Consider the following 10,563-nt stretch of genomic DNA (forward strand, 5'->3'; position numbering starts at 1 on the left):
TGAAAGATCTTGGTCCCTTGAAATATTAAGTGGCTAGATCTAAAAAAAGGTATTTTTCTTTCTCAAAAGAAAATATACCTTTTGATTTGTTATAAAAAAATTGATATGACAGCATGTTTATATAAAAAAAAAAAAGGTTCCAAAGACTTATAGGAAGATTGATGTAATTAGCACACACAGGCCATACCTTACCTATGTACTGAATATTATTAGTCAATTCATGCATAACCCTAGAAAGCAACATGTAAATATAGTTATTTATGTGTATTTTGAAATATATGAAGGCTACTCCTAGAAAAGGAATATTATTCACTAAAAATATAGATTGTCAAGGTGTAGATACATATACTAATGCTAATTGGGCTAGTACAATAGATGATAGACAATTTACTTCAGGATATTTTATTTTTATAGGTGGAAATCTTATTACATGAAGAAGCAAAAAACCAAAATGTAGTTGCATGCTCAAGTGCAAAGGATGAATTTAAAGGTATGTCTTTTGAATTTTGTGAAGCATTATGACTAAGACTTCTTTTAAGTGATTTGGGTTATCCTCGTAGATGACCACTTATTATATTGTGATAATAAAACAATATGTAATATTGCTTATAATCCAATTCAACATGATAGTATACAATATTTAGAGATAGACAGATTCTTTATTAAATAAAAGTTGGATGAGAAAATTATAGAGTTGTTTAAAATTCGATCCAAGGATTACTCACCAAAGAAATTTCAAATCATGTGTTCTCAAAGTTTTTGGACAAGTTGGCTATATGTGATATTTATACACCAACTTGAGGGGGAGTGTTGAAGTATTGTGATTCTTTCTTTGTGTGTGTGATTCTTTTCTGAATTGGACAATCAGTATATATACGGAGAGGAGGAGAGGTTGGTATACACACGCATGCAGTGAATGTGCTACTCCGTACTTGGTGTGTGTGTGTTGTGTGTGTGTGTGTATAAATATCCTTAGAGCTATATACTCCAGTCTCCAAATTACAGCATGTATGACGGTAGGACGCAGGCTAGTAGCTAGTTGGGATATTGGGGTAGGAGGGGGAGTGGTAGAGGAAACATGCGACTGCGAGAGGTGGTCAGAATGAGGGAACTGGTGCTGCATGCTTGTGCGAACAATAGTATTGTAAGCTGAAGGAGTAGTCTTTTCAAGGCTGCAAGTAAATTAAATCTTGGGAAATGGAAGTGAGTACTGGCTCGAACATCAAGGGAAGCCCTGAGGGCGTGCGTGTTGCTGCGCTGGCTCTTCGCATTTTTTAACACAGACAATACCACTCCTCAATCAACAACAACTCAGGCAGGGGGAAGTAACCCCTGCACGTTTTTCCTTCTTCCGCGAAAAGAGAATATATATATATATTTTACAATCTTAGTTTCTCTCGTTAATCAATCTCCATCCGCATCCACACCTCTCTTTTCTCTCCTAGGGCTGCCATATAGCTAAACACGTGGCGTGGTCAAGTATAAATTAAGGTCGGTCTCGCGACTCACAAGGGCAGTCTGTGTTAGCAAAGCAAGCGGACGTTGACTGCAGCCAGCAGAACCAGAAGCTGGCAGTGAAGGAAAAGAAGAGGCAATTAAGAGTTATAGCCACCTCTATTTTATTTATGCCTAGGGCACCAGACGGATATTTGAACTTAATATAATGCATTTTTAAAGCATACACGCGCAGTTAGAAATGCAATACAAACAGACACTTGAACGAAAGCCAGCCGCGCCTGATAAGAGAAACTGCTCGGAAGCAAGATTGCTGATTCCAATAATTATTTGAAATCAATCATTCATCCTGTTATTGAGCAAACTAATCTCTCAAGAACAAATAGACAGACGCTTTGGAACTGGAACTCCTAGCATATCCCGCGCTGCACCATATTTTCATGTGCTTGCCCTAGAACACAGTACGAGTTTAAACAATAAATTATATATAAAAAAATGGCCTAAATAACACAGGTACCAAGGCCATTGTTCCATTATCATCAATTCCTGGAAGCTAGGGAAATCTTTAAGCACATAGAATCCAAACAAACAAGGAAAAACCACAATAATACCCAGTGGTATCATTTCCTATCACATGCTCTAATAGATAGATCACGAAGACGGACGACAAGACAGAATCATTCATTAAGACGAGACATCAATCTGAGTTCAATAGTGATCATAACAGAGCTTTATATTGACAAGCAAACATTTTCAAGTCATTTCCACTACAAAGTTCATATCATTGCAGCGGCTAGATTTTCAATGGATATACAGACCACTTAATAAAACCTCCTCAAATCAAGAATAGACCCTACACGGCACAAGGACAGCAAAAGGGTACATAATACAGTGTGTTCACAAAAACAATATAATGCTCCATTATTACCATCATAAGATAACACTTGTTTAAATAATACAAAACAGCATCTCCGTTCAGTGAGAACTATATAACAACCAAACTAATCTCTTTCACAAATGCCCAAGACAAAAGTACATGGTGGTACAAAACAAAGGCATCATCTCCTCCCATGCAACCGATTAAGAGTCTTGGGGAGCCTCAAATCTTGTTGGAGTGTCAATGCCCATCATACAACAAAGGCCTGATATCAAAATGATAAGCAAAACAATCCCCTGGTGCATCACAAGCAACCACAATATCAGGACTTCATAAACATGGTGATTTAATGGACTACAGAGAAACTCTGGGCACAAGGATATCAAGAAAATGAGTATAATGAACCATAGCAGCATAGACAAACAGCAGAAATTCATGCATAAGATTAGGGGCTGCCAAGTTTATAAAATTTACTTGGACTGCTTGGATACTCACAAAAAAATAACACAAGGAAAAAGGGAAGAGAAAAAAATCTCCCCTTTAAGCTAAGACACCTCTACAATAATGCTGAATCAACTTCACAATAAGCTTGGGAGAATCAAGAATGTATGAATTCATGGAAGAAGCTAAAACTACAAGGGTAGCTCTAAATGCCATGAACTCACTGGAGATTGACTAGAGAGGCAAGAATAAGACCACTCAAATATCTTGTTAGATTTCAAAGAAGATTTTTGCCTTCTAAAATCAGCACTTAGTATTGGGCCTATTTTATGATACGAGGGATTATCGATAACTAAGGTTTGATTTAGCTTCCAAACTCTACTTTATTGCCACTAATAGAGCCACAACCAGGAATAAATGGGGAATAGATTTAGAAATGGTCATAGAGAAGTTTAGCTGGTAATGTTTGGGGAATAATGGAGGAATTCTCCTTCGAGGCATTTCTTGCAGGTGTATTATAGCGGGATGACAAGATGTCATAGAATTAAGTTATATTGACCAACCCACTGCTTAGACTTTATTCTGTTTCTCCATTACTTCTTCTAGTCCAGGATGGTATTGCTCTTGTACTCACCTTGTGTGGTACTTGAGAACCATGTGCCTGTCGGCGTTTGCTCAATAATTCACTTAATAAGAGAACTTTTTTCTTCTTCAAAGACATGAGATCAAGAAAATCAAAACACTCCTGATGACTACTAGAAGTTTACAATTAAAAATCAGGTCATCACCAATGACCACAGCCTACATGATATACCAAAAGGTCTTTTTATTCAACTTAGAGACTGGGGAAGAAAAAAAGCACTATCATGAATAAAGCATACAGAAGAAAGGCTAACATGGAAACTTACAACTAAAACTCCTTCCAGAAGTGATGATTTGATCTGGCAAACTTCATCGCAGTGTGTCGAATTCAGTGATGCATTTCCTGCAGCACTTTCAGCGAGAAACCTTTCTCGATGATAAGGAAGGTGGATTGATCGGAAGGGATCTGAAACATAGAGAACGGAATATTTCCCCCCCAACATCTCCACAGAGCTGATGAGCTCAGAGAAAATTTCACCTGCATAAATCCAGTTAATATATATATATATGTTTGAGCATTTCTCTGGCAAAGACATAACTTTGAACAAACAGTTTTGATATCATCTAGCAATAAAAAAACTCAACACACTTTCACTTTGTGGTTGGTCAAGTCCTTTCATTGAATTGGAGCCTCCATAACAGAATACAACCAGGTCAGTATGGCCACTAGGCCTCTTCTCCATCCTTGAAGCCAGATAGTCCTGCATGTTTTTAATGGTCAAGAAAGTAAGAGGTCTATCATACACCACCAAAATTCCATAACCAGTCATCCAACATTTCAATTTCATTTACATTGATGGCGTGCAGGTTTGCAAGCTTTTGAAAGTTTTCACCCTCTACAGAACATGACTCTGAAAAAGCAACATTACTGATTCCTAAATCCTGCCCACAAGCTTCTGCAAACCCAGAAACCAATGAATTCTCCATTGCCTCCTCTGAAGCAGCAACATAAGGAAATGCCATGGAAAAATTGGACTCGGTATAAGAAACCTGTTCAGAGTAGGAATGCTGAGTATCAGAACACAAACAGGCAGGACTACAGCAATTTATGCAAATCATGGTCTGTTGATTTCAATTAAGAAACCATTCCAAAATAGTTAGAGAAGCTTTGGTTACCTTGAGCAAGTTCACAAGAGCTGGATCTGTGTTTTTGTTTGCAGAAACATCAGTGGAAAGCAGCTGTAGAAAACAAAAGGTGTGCAATTAATGGCCTGGGCCTTTAAAAACAGCAAAAAAGTCGCAACATATTGCATTTCCAATGAAATATCACACTACCAAAGTGCAAAGTTATCAACAAAGACCAGATAACAAGCAACCAGAACCTAGTTTGGTTGCATAATACCACAATAAAATTAGCATACGAACAACATAAGAGAATAGCCCCTGCAGCATGTTCACTAGATCAGGCCTATGGAAATAAAAATTGTTATTGAACTCATGCAGTGTCATCATAGTTGACCTATGATAAGCCCCAAAAGTTCTTACCCCCCTGCCAATAAATACAAGCGCCAGATCCACAGACTGCTGAACTTTCTTTTCTGAGCACTACAAAGAAGAAAAATGAAACAAAAAGTGAACAAGGAATTTCATATCTTTATGATTCTTTTGAAGAAAATGTGTTTGGAATTTATTACACTGAAAAAAAACAACTATCAGTATAAAGGAGAGTTTAGTACCAGTAAGTTTGACCAGCCTCCTTCAGACAGAACTGACCTGGCAAGATCTTTTGAAGAAATGGTCTGATAATTCACTACTTCACTCATTCTGTTGTTTGAAAACCCATGATCAGAATCTAACATATTTAAAGATTCTACTGACAGAAGAATATGCAGCAAGGTGTAGCATTTTGATTCCAATAGGTGGCACGGCAAACAAACAGATAAATATAACATATCCCATATGCAGAAGCAGTTGTGTTAGCATTTAGTTGAGGTTTAAGGGATGAATTGATCTTCACTTTCTTTTTTTTTTCTTTTTCGGGAAATCTTTTACTGCTTCATGAATTTCAATAGAATTGATTGTATTATCCAACAGCTTTACCATGGAAAAATATAAAAACTGAAAAGGGAAGCACATGCCTAACTTAAAGAGCTAATGAGATATCAAAATGGTGTTTTATAATTTGGTCAGTATTGCTACGTAAAATAGGATAGCATACAGATATTGATGATGAGACAGTGCCAATTTATCATGCTATAATTTCAAGCAAAACAGGTTATTGGTTTGAATTGGAAAATGAAAAGAAAAAGGCAAAGGTAAGGAAAAATAGATACATACTGATGATGAGGATGGTGAGGAGACCAGAGGAAAGCTGGGACAGTAGTTGATGATGGAGAGGAGGCGTGCAGGAAAGAAAGACAAGATGCAGCAGCAACCACCGTTAACCACCATATCGCAACAACAGCTCCCATTCTCGTTGTCGACAAATCCTTTCTTCTTCGTTTAACAGCAAAATCATTAAAACATATTAAAATTTGCAAAATAAAAATAAAAAACCCATCCAACAGAAACAATCAGCAGATTTGTAATCAATTTCATATAAAATCGATACAGATCAAACCAATAATAGTAGAAAATTTGAAATGAATGAGCACACCATAGCAAAAAACAAACCAAAAACCAAATATAACTAACCAGAGACGGGAGGAGAGGAGAATCAAAGTTATGGATGGATGTGGAGCAAATCAAAACGCTTCTTTCTTCCTTCTATTACTAAAAAACAGCTCCTCTGATTCGTCGAGATTAATAGTTGATCCTCTCTCTCACACACGCACACAATCGAGATCCAGAACTTTTTTATTTTGTATTTTCTCAAATAAAATAAAATCAATAAAACGGATTGATTTGACAAAGGAAGGGGCGTGTATACAAAGAGACAAGCCCACTCACTAGATCCATTGGCATGGGTAATGGGCTTTGAGCCCATTTTCTCATCCTGATAAAGCCCAAAAAACTCTTTGGATCCTTATAAAAGGCCCCGCTCGGCCCCCCATTAATGATATTGTTGCTGGCTAAAGCAGAATGATGTTTTTCTACTTGATTCTCGTATTGTCCCAGCCCAGCCCATCCCAGCCCAGCCCAGACCAGAAAGGTAGTGGCATTGGTTAGATTTACTATTTGTTCAGTGGACCCAGCCCATCGTAGCTGACTCCCATGGTTGGTTTGGTTGGGAACAAGAAGACAAAAAAGGGAAAAAAGATTGTACTCCAGACCGTTGAAATATTGTGAACACTAACCACCATTTAATGGACTTGGTAACTAGCCAGCCAGCCAGCCAACCATCTCCTTTTATTTTCACCCAATTCACTTAAAAATGGTTTCTGCTTTGTAAGTATGTATACATGCTTGCTTACCATTGATGATATATAATTAGCTATTTATTATTAGAAAAAAAATATAAATTATATATTAAGTTTTCATTTAATAATTTAAGTTTTTGAATTGAAATACTCTTTAATATGGTGATAATCAAATAATTTCAAGTTTAAATTTTAATTATTTCTATTTATTTAATAAAAATTAAGTATAAAGTAATATAAGTTTGTTTTATATAAATTTTAAATTTTAAAGGACTCTTAATTTAAAAATATATATTAAAAAATAATTTAAATTATATCTCGAAAATATAAATTTTTAAATTTATGTGATTTCTGCCTGACCAGTACTCTTGAATTATTAAGGGCTAGCTAGGAGCTTGGATGCTAATCGATCGGGTCCTCATCGTACAGATAGATAGTAGCTAATTGCTCGAATAATTCCCAAGCCCGTATTTGCACTTTTAAATGTAGTTAGCTAGTAGATGAAAATCATAACACTGAAGGATCCATATTCCAATCCAAGTTAAGACGATCATCAAAACCATGGCCAGACATTATTATTACTACACAGTTTTAATAATCATGAGTTAATTAAGACCTTCAGTTTTGCAGGTACGGTAATGGGAAAGAACCCTGTGATCAATGTCCCCCCCCTCCCGCCCTCCCGCCCTCCCCTCCTCCCTCCTGTATCATGTATCATGTGACTGCCATTAAGGCCTTGGCTCAAAGCCGCACCGCTCCCTGTCACAGCATTCACGTTCTTAATTTAGTGTTCAACCATCAACAGCCTGTCGGTCATGATCTTTCCTTGGGTACTAGGCAAAACCTCACCTGTCAAGCCTGGCCGGCTTGTAAATGCTGGCAGTACTATTATAGCTACAGCTAACTGCCCAACTCTTGCCAATGAAAGATCTGTGCTTCCTCCTCCTTAAGAACTATCTAGGAGCCAAGATGAAGAAAGGGATTCGGAATTTTTGTAACGGTGATGCCTCAACTTCTACACTCGATCAACACAACAAGGCCAATTATACCGCCGATGACCACCCTTGCTTTGTCACCTCTCCTTACACCCACATGAATCATGCAGATACAGCGCAACAAGGCTCACCAACACTGGAGCAGATGATACTGCAGTTAGAGTTAGAAGAGGAGTTTGCAAGAAAAGCTAAGCTCAACAACTATGTTGATGTCGGTTTGCGGGCTGGTAGAATGTCATGTGTTAACAATTCTGATATCTTGCGATCTGCGAGGAACGCATTGAGTCAATATCCTCGCTTCTCTCTCGATGGAAAGGATGCCATGTATCGGTCTTCTTTCCGGAACTTGGATTCTGTTAGTAAGGCAGCAGCTGGCAGGAAATCAGTCTGCTGTGATCGTGGACTGAGAGAACGAATGAATAGAAACAATCTTGGTGCTAAGTTTGAGAGGAAGTTGAGTTTGCCACCAACTTTGGCTGGGGAAAGGGTGGTATGGTGCAAACCAGGAGTGGTAGCAAAGTTGATGGGTCTCGAGGCAATGCCAGTGCCAATCAACAGCAGAGAAGATAAAGAGACGTTAGCTTCCATCATAAAGAGGCAACATCTTAGGAGAAGAGCTGAAAGACATGAAATAGAAAGAAGGCTGGCCGGAGATGTGAGCGCTTTCGATGGAATGATCAAGAGAGGGAGATCATCTATGCCTTCCTGTTCAAAGCCTGGATATTGTGTGACGAAACCGGTTGCGGTAGAGCCTGCTAACGACGGAGGAGGTTGGCCAACACGGCGAAATCGTTAGATGCTAATTAATTAATCCATCCGCAGCCAGCTGGGAACAGTCATCGACTGTGGTTGCATTTTGTTACCTTTGATCAATCCTACGTGTGGAAACACTGCCACATTGTAACAAGTGTTGCCAGAAACGGAAATCTCACTCGATCTGAATTGCAAGTTTCACAAGTGATTTATTAGTCTATTAGCATAATTAGGAATTCCCAATAGCATTTTAGGAATTCTTATATCGTGTTACAGGAGAAGAAAAGAATTGTCATCCAGTATGAAATGAGTTGCGTTGTAAGGAAACAGGTATTAAAAATGCCCCAGGTAAGGTATAAAGAGAGAGCCTCTTCCTGGCTATATACATATCCAGTAAAACCTGTCGTCTCTGACAAACTCTAAATTGATAGGGGTGAAACGAGTTTGTAGCAGCTATTAATTCTATTCAGGCTCACTCAACTTGTCAAATTGTATCAGAAAAATGGATTGACAACATTCACGCATCACGTCCTAGTTCCACAATATCGTAGTAATTGTGAAGAATTGTGATCTGGTTCTGCTACAAAGGCCGGATACAGATGAAAAAACTGAAAACCATATACATAACTACTCATTTTTAACCCGAGACTTCTACCGACCCGACTATATATCATTACTGCAGGTGCATGTAGCTAAACTGCTGAAGTACTGGGGCTTGTACTGTTGACACCCATTCGATCCATTCGTTCTCTGGAGTCGAATTATAAAAGAGTGCTATCTTCTTTTACCAGGTAGGATTGGTCGGCATTTTAATGCCAGACAGGTACTTGGTCATTTGAATGAAGTGGTTGCTCTGATGACTTACCAGTACTTGAATCTTCACGCATCCTGCAAGTCCGATCTGGCCAAGACTTGATTAATTTGTGTATCAAGTTTATATATATATGGTCTCTTATTTTAGTAAGTACTGGTCAACACTTCAGAACCAGCTTGAGGTGACCTAATTCATATAGAAACCTGTAAATTAACAGCTAGTATATGACTTCCAAACTTCACAAACACAATTGTATTAATTTCTTTGGTTTCTGCTGTAGTTTTGGCCTATTCTGCTTGTTTGCTGCTGCCCGCAGGATTTATCAGCATTTTTAATGACAACAAGCATCAGTAAATGTTTGTTTATGGCCGGTTGGTTTCTACTTGGGTAAACACACACACACACACACACACACAGAGATGACTGTAGGATGCCAAGAATTGTGATATACGTTAAGTACTGTCCCATGTTGAGATACTTGTTTTTAACCTTATTGATATTCCAGGTATCCCAAGCGTTGTGCAAATTAATGGAGAAATATTGTACCCGTCTTTGACTCTAATTAATTACGTACGTACATAGCAATATTTATCTCACTAATTAATACTGCTCAAAGAATAATTTACTACTAGTTAAGTATAATCCAGGACCTTTATTTTGACTTTGTAGAATTAGTGATCAGATGATGAGCCTCGCACATGTCTAAAATTAATGGCAATCGCATGCTTATTGCTAATGACATCTTTTTCCTTCAGCTTTCGCGGCGTGGAATAATGAATCTCCACATAGCAGCTGAGGCTTGCCTGACACAGAAGAAACTTTTGCTCGCTTTATTAGTTTATAATACACACACACACACACACACACACCATACATAAAGGAAGAAGAAGCTGCATATATATATGCTGCTATGCTTGATTAAAGATTGCGTATAAGTTATGGCAGTTGATGAGGAGATTCCAATCCATGTGGGGTTTTTACAAGGGTATCAATTTCGTCACTTCTTTTAGGAGCTCCGAAGGGCTGGTTTAAAAGATAAAGAGAAGGTACGTAGATGTAACATGTGCAATGTTCTTCATCGGATCGATCCATATATATATATATATATATATATATATATATATATATGCATCACCGTGGAAACATGAATAGCTAATTAATCATCAGTTTACCGATAGTTAAGCATGCGCATGAGCCCCTAATTATATCATCGCACTTTACAGCTCTCTCTTTATTATTTTTCTCACGGCTACTAAAATATATGCATACCATACGGTATGGAAACCA

At 37.9% G+C, this 10,563-nt stretch overlaps 2 protein-coding genes across 3 annotated transcripts; one reads left to right on the plus strand and one right to left on the minus strand.

The window, feature by feature from the left end:
- Nucleotides 1-2,351: 2,351 nt before the first annotated feature.
- LOC118032737 (uncharacterized) lies at nt 2,352-6,239 on the minus strand. 2 transcript variants are annotated; one of them, XM_035037523.2, is made up of 9 exons: nt 6,050-6,239; nt 5,693-5,851; nt 5,092-5,179; nt 4,901-4,960; nt 4,532-4,594; nt 4,208-4,405; nt 4,005-4,116; nt 3,682-3,893; nt 2,352-2,628 (listed from the first exon to the last, which is right to left on the minus strand). In XM_035037523.2, exons 2-9 carry the CDS (start codon nt 5,824-5,826, stop codon nt 2,536-2,538), a joined length of 960 nt encoding a protein of 319 aa, XP_034893414.1. In that variant the 5' UTR covers nt 5,827-5,851; nt 6,050-6,239; the 3' UTR covers nt 2,352-2,535. The 2 variants fall into 2 exon arrangements, with proteins under 2 accessions (XP_034893414.1, XP_034893413.1); XM_035037522.2 differs by having other exon boundaries at nt 5,693-5,848; nt 6,050-6,238.
- Nucleotides 6,240-7,463: 1,224 nt separating this feature from the next.
- On the plus strand, nt 7,464-9,541 carry LOC118032738 (uncharacterized). Its single transcript, XM_035037524.2, has one exon. It carries the CDS (start codon nt 7,636-7,638, stop codon nt 8,503-8,505), a length of 870 nt encoding a protein of 289 aa, XP_034893415.1. The 5' UTR covers nt 7,464-7,635; the 3' UTR covers nt 8,506-9,541.
- The last annotated feature ends 1,022 nt before the right edge of the window (nt 9,542-10,563 follow it).

The sequence above is a fragment of the Populus alba genome, chromosome 1, assembly GCF_005239225.2.
Source record: "Populus alba chromosome 1, ASM523922v2, whole genome shotgun sequence".
Lineage (NCBI taxonomy): Eukaryota > Viridiplantae > Streptophyta > Magnoliopsida > Malpighiales > Salicaceae > Populus > Populus alba.